This window comes from Pelobates fuscus, chromosome 5, assembly GCF_036172605.1.
Source record: "Pelobates fuscus isolate aPelFus1 chromosome 5, aPelFus1.pri, whole genome shotgun sequence".
Lineage (NCBI taxonomy): Eukaryota > Metazoa > Chordata > Amphibia > Anura > Pelobatidae > Pelobates > Pelobates fuscus.
Window position 1 is genome coordinate 275,283,465 of NC_086321.1, and position 18,796 is coordinate 275,302,260.

General features: G+C 36.5%; 1 protein-coding gene across 3 annotated transcripts in view; it reads left to right on the plus strand.

The window, feature by feature from the left end:
• PAX5 (paired box 5) overlaps window positions 1–18,796 on the plus strand; it is a 239,464-nt gene that overhangs the window by 194,544 nt on the left and 26,124 nt on the right. For all 3 annotated transcript variants that reach the window (XM_063457270.1, XM_063457272.1, XM_063457273.1), the window contains one exon: window positions 13,684–13,785. In XM_063457270.1, the coding sequence (XP_063313340.1) occupies window positions 13,684–13,785 (102 nt within the window). The remainder of the gene's footprint in view (window positions 1–13,683; window positions 13,786–18,796) is intronic.

The following is an 18,796-nucleotide window of genomic DNA, read 5'->3' on the forward strand; positions in this document are numbered from 1 at the left end:
TTTAAAGATTGCTTCTCTTATGGAAGGAAAAATACAATTAGTTTGACAGCCTTAGAAATATACAGTAGGATGTTTTCTATTGACTACTACTTGGAAACCAGAGTTTTCTGAATGTACCTTTCCTGGTAAAATTGTTATTATTATTATTATTATTATTATTATTATTAACTTCTACTAACTGCCATACCACAGTTGGCAGCATTTAACAGTAGTTTCAGTTGTATCCATAATCTGTACACGCAATTTAACTGAACACTATAGAATTAGAATTACAAACATGTATTGCTAACACTATAGTGTTCTCACTTTTAGGTATCCAGCCCTCACAATAAGTTTTTAAACCTCTACTGGTCAAAAAAAAACACATAGCTTTAGTCAATGCTGCTCTACCTCCACTTATAGAATAAAGAGCACAAACTGTATAAGTGGAGGTAGAGCAGAATTGAGTAAATCTACATGATTTTTGGCCAGTGGAGGTTGGGAATGTTAAGTGAATCATCTGGTATCCATGTTTTGGATAAAATATGCAACTCTGGTGGAATATATAGTGTCAGACCAGACAGGTTCATTTTATTTTCTGAAATTAATTGTATGTTACAGAAATATGGATACTCTAAGTATCTGTTGAAGGAAAGATTGACTTTAGAAGTAATTGGATGGCTAAATCTGTTACTACACACACTTGGTTAGGTAATGCTCCAGCGTTATAAAAAAAATACATTTATTTATAACACCAGAGTGTTGTAAATTGTAGTGGGCCCACTTTCCTGTAAAATAAAGGTGTTTGTTATCTGTAATCCAGCGACGAGGGGTCTTCTTCATTGCATCTGCACCATGCTCCAGGAAATCAACACTGGCAATAATATTTAGCCAATCCAGTGGTGCTACTCCCTGAGAAGCCATAAATCTTCTTTGAGTGAGTATCAAAGTTTGTGCGGAGGAGAACTCAGCCGTACAATTGACAGCCAGGGAGGCTGCAACCAACGAGATTTATAAAAGTGCTAATTTCACTCGAACTTGGCTCTTCTATAAAGTATGAAATAGGGAACACTCTGTTAACCCTTAAAAGGGGTTTGAAGTTTTTGTTAAAAGCACTGGGGTAAAAACGTACTGTAATGGAACTTCCCGTACTCCGACCGAGTACCTTCCGTTGATGGACGCTTCCTAGCTTGCGCCGAGGACCACAAGCACTGCACCGGACACCACAACCACCGCAGACTCCACAACCACCGTAACTTAACTGGAGTCTCGCCGTCTTCCTTCCACCCTGGATCAGCTTCTGTCCTCCAGGACCATGTGAGGAAGACCTCTCCTCCAGGAGAGCGTATCAGGAACAAGCTCTTAAAAGAGCTAAGTGATTAAATCTCAAAGGAGTATGCAGAGCATAGCAATCCCCAGTGTGAATATAGCTGTCCCCTCCAATCACGAGACAAGACTGCGTGTTGAGGGTCAAGAAGAACTGTGGTTTAATGACACACACTCTGCTTTCATACAATTCTCCCATGCAAGGGAGAAGCCCACAGACAATTACACATTGGCCAATCAAACAATGGTTACATCCCACACCTCCGCCTGAGAGGTAACACAATTAGCCATACAGTTTAAAACATACTTTTTACCCAACTTTCATAACTCTAAAACTATACATCCAATATTAACACATTATTAATCAGCACATTCCAAATACAAACATACCCAAACATCATTTGAATCCGTTCAGCCATTCGGGAGATAGATATAAGTTACTTTTGACCGACCATAAGCACATTTTCATGCCCAAAACAGTTCCATGGATTTGGGCTGTGCGGTCGGTCTATTTTACACTGAGAAAATGACTAAGTCCCATTCGAACGAGCATTCGAACCTTCAGCGTTGTTCGTGCAATTGGGTAGCCAAAAACAGTTTCATAGATTTGGCTGCACACACCGCTGACCACGTTCGAATGAGTTAAAATGGCCGCCGCCACGTGTTCGGTATTCAAATGCCGGCCACTTTGACGACTTCGGCACTTTGACTACATCCGATGTGCCAGTTTAAAAGTACAAATCCTTTCTCTGGGAATTAAAGGGCCAGAAACAGCAATATAAGAATCAAGTATGCCCAAATCAGTTCCTAGAAGGGCAATACATCCCAGGGCCATAGTCGCAGGGCAGGAGGCTGGCAATCAGTCCTCTCCAATGCCCAGTGGCAAATGCCAGTTTGTCACACTTACCAATATTTAACTTTACTTTCTTTCAGTCTTAGAGTACATTTGGTTAAATTAATAACCATAGCGCAAGAATATGAGTAGTTGTTACTAATCCCAGTTAAAATTTTCGTCAATTCGGCAGGGCGGTTATGCTCAAATAAAATATGGACATTGTGATCATTCTTTTTTTTTTTCGTGCTCAACTCACTCCTATACAAATAATTACTAGAGGGACTTTATTCCAGACCTGCTGTTTTCCTATTATTAAAAGTATTGCTGTGCTCTGTAAATGCAACAACAATAGAGGTGACTGTATATGCTCTGTCTGTGCTAGAACACTGATCAAGCCACATGAGATCTCATTTCAGACATAATGTGCATCGAAGGGCAAAATTAGATTGAAGAGTAAATGGAGCCTAAAATCTCCAAAGCTTTATCCGTCAAGAAGCTGCTGTCCTGCAAAGTTTAAATGCCACCTCTTCTGTCACGGACTTTTACACTGGATGTTGGAGTTTATAAAAATGGACAAACATTGGCATCAAAAATCTAAATAGACAGCAAAACTTACACTTTTCTTGTTTTAGCTATTATACCAGCACATTCAGACACATATATCATTAATACGATGTGACTGGCTGAATATTCTTTGAAAGAGGGAAATTTGAGCCTAAACTAATATGTAGCATAAGTAAATATAATATACAACCAAAAAACAAAGACCTTCCACATTTTGTCTATATAGGTCAAGTAAGGTCTTATTTTGAATTCTATCACGAAGAACATTGGTTGGAGGAGAAAGAAAATATACATAAAAAAATCCAGGGGTTTTAGTGTTTCATATTTCTTCACTTCCCTCTGTGTGAATGACTAATTAGTCCAATTTTATATACATTCTCTAAATATATTGTCAACATATTTAACGAAATACATAGCTGGAGGAAGAGGGGATATTGGTCTTTCTCTCCAAAATAATATACAAGTCATAGTCACTTTTTTGAGGGTTACTCCGAAAGTAATGTGAAGTAAAAGAGCCTGAGATGACATGGTGTTAAAAAAAGACACAATGTATTAGAGAATCCAGAGTGGGTTTCTGTTTCCTTACTTTATTCTGTCTAAAATATATTTCACTTACTAATACCAGGGCACCCAAAATCAACATCATGAACCTTAGTGACAGGTCTGACTTCCCTTAAAAAAACCAAAAACACACAACCTTTTGGTTGCTTGAATGAATTGAATAAATTCAGTATCAGATGCTAATTGCATATTGCAAAAATTTAAAAGAGGATTGCCGGTTGAGCAGTCACAATCCTGTTAATATAGCATAACTACCAGGGCCGTCTTTAACGCGGGGCAAACGGGGCAGCTGCCCCGGGCCCAGTTGCTCCTGGGGGGCCCAGAGCAGCTGCCCTGTGGGCCCCGCGATTTGCGCAGCCCCCCTTGGACCCGGCGGTGCGGCTGCACAGAGCCGCACCGGCCCGCACGCTGAGGAGGCTCCCCGGGTGGCTCATGCACTAAGGGCCACCCGGAGAGCATGTGTGAGCAGGGGCCCGGTCTGGCGCTGTGACACTTAAACAGTGCGACCGGGCCCCTTCCTGTACCGGCTGGGAGGAAGTGAAACTTCCTCCCGACGGAGAACACAGCCGCGCGGGAGGAGAATGGCAGGGAGGGGAGTTCCAGAGGAAAACTCCCATCTGCCTCAGCCTGCCACTGGACCCCAGGGAAACCACCCTCCAGGAAAAGGTAAGAACCTGGAGGGTGGCTAAATGTATGCTTGTGTGTAAGTATGTTTGTGTGTGTCAGTATGTCTGTCTGTGTATGTATGTATGTGTGTGTGTATGTCAGTATGCCTGTGTGTCAATACTTCTGTCAGTGTATGTGTCTGTGTGTGTCAGTGTATGTGTCTGTGTGTCAGTATATCTGTCAGTGTATGTGTTTGTCTGTGTGTCAGTATATCTGTCAGTGTATGTGTCTGTGTGTGTATGTATGTCTGTGTGTCAATACGTCTGTCAGTGTATGTGTCTGTGTGTCAGTATATCTGTCAGTGTATGTGTCTGTGTGTGTATGTATGTCTGTGTGTGTCAATACGTCTGTCAGTGTATGTGTCTGTGTGTCAGTATATCTGTCAGTGTATGTGTCTGTGTGTGTATGTATGTCTGTGTGTCAATACGTCTGTCAGTGTATGTGTCTGTGTGTCAGTATATCTGTCAGTGTATGTGTCTGTGTGTGTATGTATGTCTGTGTGTGTCAATACGTCTGTCAGTGTATGTGTCTGTGTGTCAGTATATCTGTCAGTGTATGTGTCTGTGTGTGTATGTATGTCTGTGTGTATGTGTCAATACGTCTGTCAGTGTCAGTGTATGTGTCAGTGTATGTGTCTGTGTGTATGTATGTCTGTGTGTGTGTCAATACATCTGTCAGTGTATGTGTCTGTGTGTGTCAGTATATCTGTCAGTGTATGTGCCTGTGTGTGTATGTATGTATGTCTGTGTGTCAGTATGTCTGCCAGTATATATTTGTGTGTCAGTGTATGTGTGTGTCAGTATGTATCTGTGAATGTTTTAATGTCTGTCTGTGTGTATGTGCCAGTACGTCTGCCTATGTGTATGTCAGTATGCCTGTGTGTGTCAGTATGCCTGTGTGTGTCAGTATGCCTGTGTGTGTGTTAATACGTCTGTGTGTGTGTGTCAGTATGTCTGCCAGTATATATTTGTGTGTCAGTGTGTATCTGTGAATGTTTTAATGTCTGTCTGTGTCTGTATGTGCCAGTACGTCTGTCAGTGTGATTGCACATTGGGCGTAATTGGGGGGAGGGATAGGAGGGGCAGGGCCCAGGGGGCCCAAGAAAATGCATTGCCCAGGGTCCTAATCATATTAAAGACGGCCCTGATAACTACCAATCTCTGAACCCCGATACCTCTTCTACACACAAGAATCTCCCCGAAAAAGCAATGATATTATCAATAGCCTGTGTTTAACTCTGCGGTGTGTGCTCACATATTATTATACCACAAAGTAGCAGCATGTAATTCAGAAAAAAAAATACAAAATATATATTTTTTATTTCTATATTGTTTCAGATTACCATTTAATAAAAAATGCTTTCCTATCATTTGTCAGGGAACAGCAGAGTGAGATCTATTTACAGTTTTATTGCCATTAAAATAAAAGAAAGATTGTCTCGCCATGTGCACGCTGCAGGTGTTACTCAATGCGCACTCGCTGATTCTAATCTAACAACGTGGGCATTTTGGTTTTATGTGACGTGCTTGGCTTATTTTACTGCATATTGAAAAAAATAGATGTTCAGCATTTAGACTTCAGCATGCAAGAAACAGGGCATTGGCAACAATACATTATGTATTAATGTTTCACATTAGTCATGTGCCAGTTTGTATATCCTGATATCATGCATAGTAAAAAAAAACAAATACCCACCTTAAAATCCTTACCTTAGGGAATATTTTTTTTCTCGGCTTCTCCTAATCTAAATGTTATGGTTTGTCCAAAAGATTATAGTAGCTCTGGCTGTTCTTATTATTGTAATAGTCGCAGTGAATGGTTTGCAATTTAAAATATTTGCTAAAATGACACCCCCTCTCCACCCTACATCAATGTATTCTTTGAGCTGCTAATTCCATGCAGGTCATTTTAACATGATAAATGATTCTGTTCTGCTTATCAATGTTTAATTGGAGGCCTGTTCTGCCTGACCCAAATGCCCTCTGTGAATTCAGTGTCTCATTAATAATTTCATGGCAACACCTGTGGCACTACCTGCTTAAGGGACGCAGCTCAAAGCACTTAGGCATTTTGGGGTCTGTTCACGTAATAACTAGTTCTGGTGAGATAAGAACTGACTTGCAACAAACAGACGAAAATAGCACAGTTGGAAAAATATATATGAACATTTATCAGAGTCAATACTTTTAGGTATTTTACTCTAAACTTTACAAGTTGTCTGTCAGTTGTATCAATTGACCTGCACGTCCCTTTGCCATGCATTCTAATATATAAAACACTGAAATTAGATCTTAAAAGACAGTAATATTGTTGACTTTGTACAACTAGAAATTCACCAGCCCAAGAGTCTATGAAAACATGGAAGTATCATCAATACCACATTTGACAGAAACAGGTGCAGTAATAGCGGTCAATGAGAGCCTATGACAATATGTGATTTAAACTGAGAAAGTAACGGCAGAATATTATAGCAGAAAGTAAGGAACTATATAAACATGAATACCTAACTCAAGTCATATATATGACAAATATCAATGACAAAGTATTGAAGCAATTGAAAGTAAGGAACTGTTGGCTCATTATATTAACAATCAAATTGCCCTAGGTCAGGGATAGGCAACCTTCGGTACTCCAGATGTTGTGGACTACATCCCCCATAATGTTCTTACACGCATAATGCTGGCAAAGCATCATGGGAGGTGTAGTCCAAAACATATGCAGTGCCAAAGGTTGCCTATGCCTGCCCTAGGTAAATGAGTCGAGAAATATATACCCACCAGCACCATACATTTTTAAGAAAAATAAAGGCATCCTTCTATTATTTAATATTATTTAGCCTGTATGGAGACTGATTTGTTAGGGAGTGCAGCACAGTAGTAACAGATAATTATAATAAATATGGTAAAAATTTAAATAAACCATTTAAAAAATAATAGAAATATCTAAATTTGAATAATTATTATAAAAATATGAAACAAACATGTTTTTTTTCTTTGTTCTGTTTTTGTTTAGATGGAGTGCATGGCTGATATGGTGCATTAAGTCACAAACGCAAATGGTAGATCTTAAGCTCTTGAATCTATATCTATATTAAGGGTGTTGCTAGGGAGGCTGGCCTGGGTTGTAGCCCCAGGTAATCTCCTAAACAGCCCCTGATTGAAGCAATATTTAAATGTTAGCACAAGTTATTTCCAATAACCCATTCCAGGGATCTGTTCAGTTAGTACTGAAAACCAGATATCAGACCAATATAAAGTGGGATTTACCTGTGGGCTGCAGCAAACTTTTCTACACCTAGCTACGCCTGAACTAAAGAATCTACAGTAATATATAGCCAATATAAAATGTAGAGCTTCAAAGAGAGAAATAAATGGAATGTATAGAACATATGGTTGCTACTGATTTTTTTGTACTGTAGGTATATATTTCTCATGTGCACCGGAGGCATCATTTACTAAAATATTGCATGTGATACTACAGATAAAAGAAGACCTAAAAGGCTGTAAAGAACCTCAATTATATATCAATATATTCCTTCCATGACGATACTCTTACATGAGAACTTTTAATTTGATTAACTCACTGGGGAGAGATAAAGATGCATTTATTTATTTTAGAAAGGAGTAGTTGTAGAATAGTGTACAGCAAGCATGTCAAACTCAAAGTCTGGCACGGGCCACATAAACAAGGTTTAAGTTTATGTGAGCCGCAAAAAAGAAAAATACCTTGCATTTTCATACAAACGTAGGTTTATTTTAAAAAGTACAATATAAACCCCCCCAGCATCCCCCTCTACTAAATCCCAGTCCCCCTCTACTAGACCACATAACTCTCCACTACCACCCTGTGCCAAATCTGATTGACACAGACACACACACATACTCACTGACAGACAGACACTCACTGACAGACACACACACAGACTCACTGACAGACACACACACAGACTCACTGACAGACACACATACAGACACAGACAGACACACATACAGACACAGACAGACACGCAGACACATATACTCACTGACACACACACAGACACATACTCACTGACAGACACACACAGACACACACACATACTCACTGACAGACACACACACTGACAGACATACACATAGTCACTGACAGACACACACTGACAGACATACACATAGTCACTGACAGACACACACATACACACATAGTCACTGACAAACACACACAGACACACACACATAGTCACTGACAGACACACACAGACCCACATAGTCACTGACAAACACACACAGACACACACACATAGTCACTGAAAGACACACACATACATACATAGTCACTGACAAACACACAAACACATACATAGTCACTGACAAACACACACAGACACACACATAGTCACTGACAGACACACACACATACATACTCACTGACAGACATACACACACATACTCACTGACAAACAGACACACACACACACACACACACACACAATAAAGGTCTTAAATTCAACGGTGTCAAATCATGTTGCTTACATATGTAGCACAGAATGTTCCGCACATTTTCTTACTCACTGTGTTATTACCTACTGATTTTAGAATACATAAAACAATATAATCGGGCCAGTGACATTCGTGAGATTTTTCAAGAGAATAGTCGGATTGTGAGATTCTGCAAGTGCAAATACCTGGCAGAATTCATTTTTTGTGCTGTCAATTGATCAGATTCACTGTGATACTGACTCCAAAGCTTAAATAAAATATCACTCTCAAATATCACTCTCACTGACACACACACACACACAGAGTCACTGACAGACAGACACACACACACACACTCACTGACACATTCTTGCACTCACATAATTTAATTCATTTTTCCCTACCTTTAGGAGCTGGTGCGGGGAACCTCTGCCTGGAGATCTCCTTCCTGCTCCTCCCTGCTGCCGCGCGTGGTTTAGTGATGCCGGGTGCCGGAATATGACGTCATATTCCGGCACCCGTTTTCACTTCAGACGGCGAGTGCAAGGGAGCAGTGAGGAGCAGGAAGGCTGAGCTCCCTTGCTGCTTCCACCGTCCCTTCCTCCCCATCCAGGTAAGTTTTAGCAGAGTAGACACCTGCAATATGGGGAAAGCAGGTGCCTACTCTTCTATAACACCAGCATGTACTCGCGGCTTGCAGTCCCCAAAGATGGTCACGAGTTTGACATGCATGGTGTACAGCTATACTGTTATATTACTTTAGCTTCTTGAAGTGGTTTTGGTACGTAGATTATGCATTTGCAGTCTTACTGTTCAATTATCTGCTGTGGTTAAACCACTTTATTTCTGTAGACCTATCCACACCCCCCCTGGTTGCAACTTACAGTCTCCCTAAACACTACCTGAAAACAATTCAGAATTTCGGATCCTATAAAAAACAGAATTTGCTTGTTCTCTTGTTCTAGTGATTGTCTGTGTGAAATTAGATTAATTTAGATAAAGAAAGAACTCAAAAAATAACTGGAAGGTACAGCAATTCTTACACTCAGAGAAGTGCACAGTAGGATCTAACTCAGAACAATATGCATATGTTATTTTATTCATATAATGTGTACAATAACAGGTATTTCATTATTTAATAATGTATAAATAAATTTGATTGGACACTACCCAGCATGAAGAAGGAAGTTTATGCTGAGCAAAAAGGAGGTCAATTAACTTTGCTGCAGAACTTGCAGAAGAGGTTGAGTTTTTGGGACGTAAGAATATGCATTTTTTTAATTTAGACTTTCCCTTAACCCCTTAAGGACCAAACTTCTGGAATAAAAGGGAATCATGACATGTCACACATGTCATGTGTCCTTAAGGGGTTAAAGTTGTTTTCCAACTTAGTTGACCAATAACTAGCTGATATTTTGTTTTTTTTCATTGGCCAATTTTGTCTATAAAATCCACAGTCACCATGTTAAGTATGATTTAAGAGAAAATGTTATATCATGAACTATAAATATTTGTTATGTGCAATTTTATCTGGTGGGCTGCTAAATTGTTGCAAATGAGACATGGGTCCAGCAAAACACAATTCCAAGTTTTCAAAGTGAAATTGGCACATTTCTATTAAATCTGTAATGTTAAAACTATAAAGACATATATTAAGATAGTTCACCTGGGGGATAGAATTGGGTACACAAAGATGTAATATCCTAGAATTTATATTGTCACAAATCTGGGTGAATATAGAGGAACAAATGGATGCAAAATGTCCACAATATTCCCAAGGGAGATAACCAACTGATCTAATATTCTAATGTTTTAAAAGGTTCTGCTTTGAAACACCGGTATTCATTTATTAAAACAGATTTTGCTTTTGCAAAATAGCCTGTTTGCATTCGGCTCTGTTGTAGAATGTTCTACTTTTCAAAAATATGCGCTATTTATGCCTACAGCATTTTCTCTGAAGATCACCTTAAACTAGATAAATAAAGGGCCAGGATTTTGTGACTTTGTCCTTCCGTCTTGTATGGAGGCAGATGATGGCAAACGGGAAAACTCGTAATCTTGCCTCTTACCATAGCTGTTGTGTGGTGTTAAGTGGACATTAGCAATATGGGATTCAATTTTTATTGACGGCATTGAATTTAATTTTGTCTTTTTGTATGTGTGCACACACATTTTGTCTGGTTCAATACAGAGATGAAAATGTTGAAATGATTAAACGCTATGAATTTAGATGATCAAACTTGTTTTGTATTTCTATTTTTTTTTACTTTTATTTGTATTTTCACAAATTACTGAATTTTATTAAACATTCTTTCAAATCCCCAATGTCAGTAAAATTTAGACTTTCAGTTATATAACAGCACTAATTGCATTTATTATGTCACTTACGGTCAAGACTAAGGGTTGATTGCTAACTGGAACAACAAACTAAGAATCCAGAAGAACACTTTCTGTCAATGTGCAATGATCCAGAACTTATATCTAAACTTATATTTCAAGTAAGCCATTAAAATACAAGAGCTTTATGAAATGATTAAATATTAAAGTATAAGTATCAACTCAACTCAATTTAATTTTCATGTATAGTCTGGCTAAGCCTTACCAATTCTAAATGCAGGATTAGAAACCAATATTTGTATTATAAACCCTCATAGGGTATCTGAGAACTTGCCAATAAAAAGGGTTTAGTAATTATCATATACCACTTTTTTGAAGAAGAGTTTCTGGTTAAATTCTGGAAAATTGATTCTAATCATAAACCGAATAACCGCTTACAATTTATTTAATTATTTAATTGATGTATTGAAAACATTCAGCACAATATTGCTAAGTAACATTGTTTTCAATAATTTTTCAAGTATTTACATATACAGTTATTTTTATTATATATCAAATACATTTGTTGAGAATGGACAATACGGAGCATCTCTACAATCTGACAAAAACATCAAGGAAGGTATTAAATTGAAAATATTGCCTTATATTTGCTGAGTGTGCTCTTCTAAGTTTTATTTACATGTGCTAAGGAAACTAACATGACAAGCATGGTATAATAAGTTCAGTCTTATTTATTTTGCCATTTTACCTCTTTGTGTTCTAAGCTGTCATCTGGTGTATGCTATGGACACTGCTCCTGATATAGCATATTTAACAATTCCTGTAATGTTCACTACATCTTCATCAAACTAGCTGCTGAGATAGATATCTTAGGCACTATGTCCATTTCATCTCATTGAATTGACACTTAAATGTTAAGCCATTTTTGTACAGTTCAAGGCTAAGTAAGGGTCCCTGGTTACCTACAGCCTGGACCCAGTGGAGGTATGGCTAGGTGAGATATTACACACTCCGTTCTTGCAATGGGTGAAAGTGGTCAACTGACACTCTCAGCCAATCACAGCCACCATTGCTTCTCAGGCTAATGTGTCCTCATTAGCCCAATCAACACAGAATGGATGGGTTGTTGGGCCCTGTCATTTAGCATTGAAATTCTGTTTTTAAAATGGAAAATATTTAACAATTGTACTGTCGCCTCTAATGGTTGTGTTTTTTGTTTTACAGAAATCAAAAGTGGTGTACGATGATGTAGACAAATATCTTACATGCACATTGAACACTAATACTCAAATATAAATAAAATAAAACCTGTTGTAGATAGAAAAAATATGTTTGTATATCATTATTAATTTCCATGCAGAATACAGTAAATGGGCTAAAACCAATAAATACAACTAGTAATGTAATATCTTTTAATGTTTTTGTCTTTATAAATGTAAAGTTGGCAAGAGATTTTTATCATCTTGTATAACGGAGACAACATACAAATGTATAATGAAATAGTGTGTGGACAACTCTGCTCACTAGAACGCACACTCTAGAGTAGGAATGGTCACATATAGATTGCCCATATCTTGCAACAGTGCAACTCACAGGATGCAATAAGGCTGACAAAATATCATGGATGTTGAAGTTCTGGAGATTCACCATTGGCAATTCTTGATCTTCAAGATATACATTATTTTTAATCAAACGTATGCCTCTAGTCTACAATATATATATGTTGATGCTTTTGACCTTCATGAACATCATCAATTTAGTTTGAACACAGCTTCTGCTTGCCTTTGATTTGCTTGGTAAGTAAGTATTAACTTGTGAGAGAACTAACTTGGTTAATGCATTTACCAAGCAACAGGGTCTAAGGCTTGATTATCTGCAGTTTCAACGCAGTCTTTAAACTTCTCAGGATAGATAAAAGGATTACTGTTGTGTTCGAGAATAATGTTCACACCCTCGGATATACTTAAAAACTAGAGAAGGTCTTCATTTCTTGGCAGAATATATTGATTTTAATGATATTAAGGTATTTCATAAGAAAATTCATTGAAATTCTACAGCAATCCAAAAATATCACAAGACAAAGTAACATAAAGCCTGAAGCTGACAAAAGATAACAAAAAACATAGTTCCACTATCAACTGTTGTCCACTCCCAACAGCCATCACAAATGACGGCTGTGGGATTCATGCTCTGTCTATGGAGAGTCCCGCAGTTTGGTGGGATCCTGTGTAAACCTTGGTGTTGTACTCTCGCACATGTGCTAGAGTACAGAACTGACTTACCTCCTGGCAACTGAAGTGCCAAGTGCTGAAGAGGACAGCAGCATGAAGATTTCAGTTGCTGCGAGGGACAACTCACCCACCCTGCACCCTGCAACCACCATACCCACATCTCATCTGTCAGTTTCATGGGTTCTTTGAAAATTATTCAGACCCCAGAAAGTGACCGATCTGCTTTAAAGCAATGGTAATAAGAAATATTACACCAATAAACTATTACATGCATGGGTTAATATATGTAACCAGCTCCAACACAGCTTTTACATTTTAGAAAACCTTATTTTCCCTTTCAACTTTATATGATAGAAAAAATTATCATTATTGGCACGGATATCGTATTGTAAGCCTAATTGTTTTAATAGCATATATGAGGTCTGCAAACAATGAAAGTGTGAAAAATAATGATTTTGTAGCATTCCGGAACCTGACAGAGCAATATTTCTTCCACAATTATTTTCTCTCCTGCACAGTGTATAGGAAGTTTGTTTTTTTATCCAATCTTGTAGTGTACAAAGAAAAATAATGCCTCCTTCTGCCAAGAATATCAAGATATCTTGATATTCAGACTGTGCCGCAGTGACAAATGCATTGGCAGAGCTCTGAGCTCTCGGGGAGATGTAAAAACATGCTTGGCATTTGTGAGACTTCACAAAGTGATTTGTTTTACTTCGTTCTCTAGGTCGTGATTTGGCAAGCACAACCCTCCCCGGATACCCTCCACATGTCCCCCCTGCCGGCCAGGGTAGCTACTCTGCTCCAACGCTGACAGGAATGGTACCTGGTGAGTTTTTTTTTTTATATAATATATGTTTAAAATCTTACATGTCCCAAAGTAAAATTCTGGATAATTAATGTGAAATACAAGGAGATATAAATGAAAATTGTTTTCAATATAGTATATATAGATCACCAAATAAAGTTCAATATACTGATATAGATATATAGATATAGATCCTGTATATATAGATTCTAATTTAATTTTTAATTTTATAAAATAATAGAGAATAGTATTTTTCATGATTGTACTGGATTGCATATATTGCAGAGATCATTTGGTTTATTATTTAAGCCTTAAAGACATACATTGATAATTCAATAAAGCTAGGCATTAACTTGAAAACAAAAACATTACTTTTGCAAATCTAATGACTAGGCTTTTGAAGATCTTCCCCAATCTACACAGTAGTCCTGCAGCAACCAGGAAGTGTCTAAGATATTTTAATCAAACCTTGGTCTTACGTGAGGACAGTGAGCGATGCAGCCTGTATATATACACATGTATATGTTCATTGTTCATCAATAAATCAAAACCACTGATACACATGCAAAACAGCAGTACAGCTCAATATTGACTTAGGTGGAAGGCAAAAGCCTTATATCATGTTATCTTTTGGTTTGCGTTGCCAAGCAATACAAAATTAAACTTGGCCCATAAAGTCACAGTTATCGTTCCCTTTGCTTCTGTAAAAAACAGAAAAACAGTGTTGCACTGAAACTAATGCTTAACAATATCAATAATGCCTCTTGAAATAGAATCTGTAAATAATAACACAAATACGTCTAGTGCAGATGCAAATACTTGTGTAGATATATTAAACAAAAATATATATCTGTGGTCTCACTCACATTTACCAGAGCTCTATCAACTCTGCCTCTGAAAAGTTCCCCAAATATGTCCTACAGCTGGATATTCAATTGCACACTATCTTCTTCTTATGAACTTAATAAAAAGGAGACAAAAAACAGGAACCCCAATGGTGCAATATCACAGTAACCTTATTCACTAAAGCAATCAAAACTGGTTTCTTAAAAGTATGGTTGGTATACCAAAGGAATCCCCACATGCACAAGTGTTGTGGCTGTGAACGCCGACTATCTGTTAGTTACTTCCAGGTATCGCACGGTTCAGACCACACTGTGTTCTTGGCACTGACTCCATATGACGTTCCTTGTGGCGCGTTTCGTCCGCCTCCCTCATCTTCATCTGACCATGTCATCTGCATGTCTGTAGAGGGACTATAAATGCAAATCCTCCGTCACCTTTTCTCACTCTCCATAGCAACTTGAGTAAGTCAAACTTTGTGGCCTCATTCTAGAAGCCAGGAAATGTGGAGAAGTAAGAGAGGGCTCTGAGTATACTACATGGTTGCAAGCAACAAAAGCATTCTGCAATGCCCTATATTGTATAAATGCTTGTTGCAATTGTATGTCCATGTCCAGATATTATTTTGATTGTCTAGTGGCATTCATAGAAATACCATAAGATTTCTTGCAAATACCCATTCCATGTTATTTGACAACTTTATTTATAGAATTTTGTCATAAAAATGTTTTTTGCGAAACTATGAAAACATTTTAGACTGATATACTGTAATGATGAAAGCATGAAATGTAGACTTAAAATTCTGTACATGTGGCTGTACATTTGTAGGCTATTGTGGCATTCCTCTTTCCTTTGTATTATTAATGCATATATTTGTATTTATTTATTTATTATAATTTTTTTGAAGGTAGGTTATTAAGCTAAACTAATCCAGAAGATCAAATGATATATATGAAGTTATGTTGGAATATGTGGTTAGCAGAATATGAGATATAATTGATTAAAACAAATAAAGCACATATGAAACTATAAAACTAATATTCCAATTATCACTGCCACATGGCAACATTTCAGTGTTGTTAATTACACCAAACCCAAGTTAAATATTTTTCCAATTGATTTTAATTCTGTTTTGTGCCCCAATTTTTTAATTCTCAGATGAATTTCTGTTATTTTCTGGTTTAGTAAATAACCAAGTTTATAGCAGGTCATGTCCTCTCTAATAAGGCATGCATCCTAATATGTCGAATTAGTGCCCACAATAAGTTTGAATAAAGTCATATTTGTTAAATGTAAGGTAGTAATGGTCACATGCATTTTCCGATAAGTGTTCTTTATTAGTTATATACAGTTTCTATATTTTTTTTAAATAAATTATAAAATTGTGTTGTAAATTATAGTTGGATAAAACATATGGGGATATTTATCAAAGTGTTCAGAAAATCAAAGGGGCAGTCCAGACCCCTAAAGCACTTCAGCCCTTTATGTGTGAAGAATATGTCCTCTTTTTTTCATTTTGCAACAAGTGCAGATTTCGATAGAAATTAACACTTTTAGAAAGTAACCTGGTTATGCCCCTCTGACGTTCAAGCAGACAACAGGTCCTGTTACTTCCTAGTCAGGTTATCTCAACTAAGCTAAACTCAAGAGAAAGCAATTGCCCAGAGCACCTGCCTTGCAAAGACTTCTCATTGATCTACATTGGGAAGTCTGTGATTGGATAGCCACAGAACGTCTGGGCGGGGTTAGAATGGGAGGGTTTGGAAAAAGTGGCAGAAAGATCAATAAACATGTTGTGTTGCTGAAAAATTGTTTATATTTAAAAATTACAAAAAACGACTAAAAAAAGAGATTTAATAAATTGCACCAAACTGTAGATGTAAAATTGTCAGCAACACTTTGATGAATCCCCCCATAATACCTATTAAATGTACACAGCTCAATCTGTTTAACTACAATAAGATTTGAATTTCCCACTTAATCTTGTAATTTTTCATGATTTTAACTAACAGATCTGTAATGTGATTAAATAACCAATACCTGTATTACATAACTTGTAAATTAATTTTTATTTTATCTGATAATTATTCTATCATTACATAACATGGAGAGGTTTTATATTTTGTAATATAGGAAATTTCTCCATATCCACAACCTACTATATAATAGTATTTATCCTTTAAAAAAAATTTGACAAAAACAATACTTAAAATACAGAGTGTTCTGTGCAATTTATTTTTGTAAAATGCAAACTATATTACATTACAGTGTCTAATTGAGTCAGTTATAGTTACAATTAAATAAGAAAGGGTGAATGATTCATCTTTTACAATATTGGTATGGAAATTATAATTAAACGGAATGTTTTAGTTCTTTGCTTGAAACACTTTGACAAGACCCATTGTTTCTCTTATTTTCTTGTTCCCCTGAGATTGTGCTTCGTTCTTGCTGTCTTGTATTTCCTCCCCACCAAACTGTCACTTCCATTGTCCGTTTGGGCTTGAATAGAGGGTGACAGGTAAAGGGAGTTAGCAGGTTTATGGAAACTGGTTCTGAAAGAAAAGTCATTATTGGGACTATTGAAATCCAGATGCCCTTTTTGTATACTGGTAATTTGTTTTTAATGAAAAACCAAGCAGTGACCCTGAAAAAATAGATATCTTTTGTACAAAGATATAATTACATGAAATCCAAGTAAAAAAAAAAAAAATAGTGGCTATTTATTAATTGAACAACAGCAGAAAACAAAACACGTACTTAGTACACTTTCTAGTACTAAAAAGGCTAATATTAAATATAATTACAAATAAAATAATATTTTAATGCTAAAAAAATAGTAGATAAATTGGCAGTAATGGCATTGATTTTATTTTCTTTGGATATGCTTTTCGAATGATTTAATATTTTTGGATAAACTTTTGAAATTATTTAATATTTTGAGAAACATTTTGATATTTTAACATTGTGTTTTTTTATATATTGAAATATTTTGTATATATTAAATTTTAAATAAAAATCATTTTAAGAGTTTGATATAAAAGAAAAATATAACAGACGTAAATAAGGTGCTTAAAATGAATAGCAGCTATAACACTCTTTGGATACAGCTTAAAAAAAACACGAAAAGAAAAACATTTGACATGCTATCTTAATGATTAGATGATAAATCCCACCAAAAAGACAAAAATATGGTGTAAGAAGTTCTAATCATCAAATTACACTTACCCCTTTATATTTCGGGTACCATTTACATATGAAAAACTAACAAAGCATAACAAATAATAGTGCAATATTGTATGTAGTATACATTTAGATATATTAAATAATAGTGGTGAGTAATAAACATTCACATTTAGGGGAGCCTTTTATGAAGACAGGCTCTAAACAGAAGAACTTCTATGCCTTTAAGGCAGCAAACCAGCTTTAAACAGCTGTATGAAAGTATTTCAAAGGAATCAGTTATAATATAAGCTAATTTATTAAAAATAAAATGAAATAATTAAAAGCAAATATATGCTAAGAATATTCCTCCCTCTAAGACTCGTTTTACCTTGTTTAGGCTTTTTCAAACGGTTGCACAATTTGTTATGGTTTGTTTGGTTTTCATATATACATGTTACCCCTGTGTATAAAGGGGTAAGTGTTGTTTGATTCATTAGTGCTTCTTGAACACTTTTTTTATGGGGTTTATCAACTAAACATTATGATAGTGTTTGGTATATTTTAAAAGGTTAGCCCAAAATATGAAATTGAAAAACTTATTATGCTCTTGTTATAGTTTGTAGGTGGAGTATCTTTTATTTATATAACAACTGGCACAGCTTTATTTTTAAACTATCTCAAGTCTAGTATGAAAGGAACAAGTTGAATTTCTCTGAAGTGTCCCAAAATTTGTAGTTCCTTAGTCAATTTTCCTCAATTCCTGTTTTAGTGAATTATCCCCATATATTATATGCATACTGTATAGCGGTCTATTTGAGGATGCGCAAGCACATTTTGTGGCTGATAAGTGTTACATAGTTACACTTATCAGCCACAAAATTAAAACCACTGACATTTGAAGTGAATAACATTGACTATATCGTTACAATGGCACCTGTTGAGGGGTGGGATATATTAGGCAGCGAGTGAACTGTCAGTTCTTGAATTTCATGTGTTGCATACAAGAAAAATAGGCAAACGAAAAGAT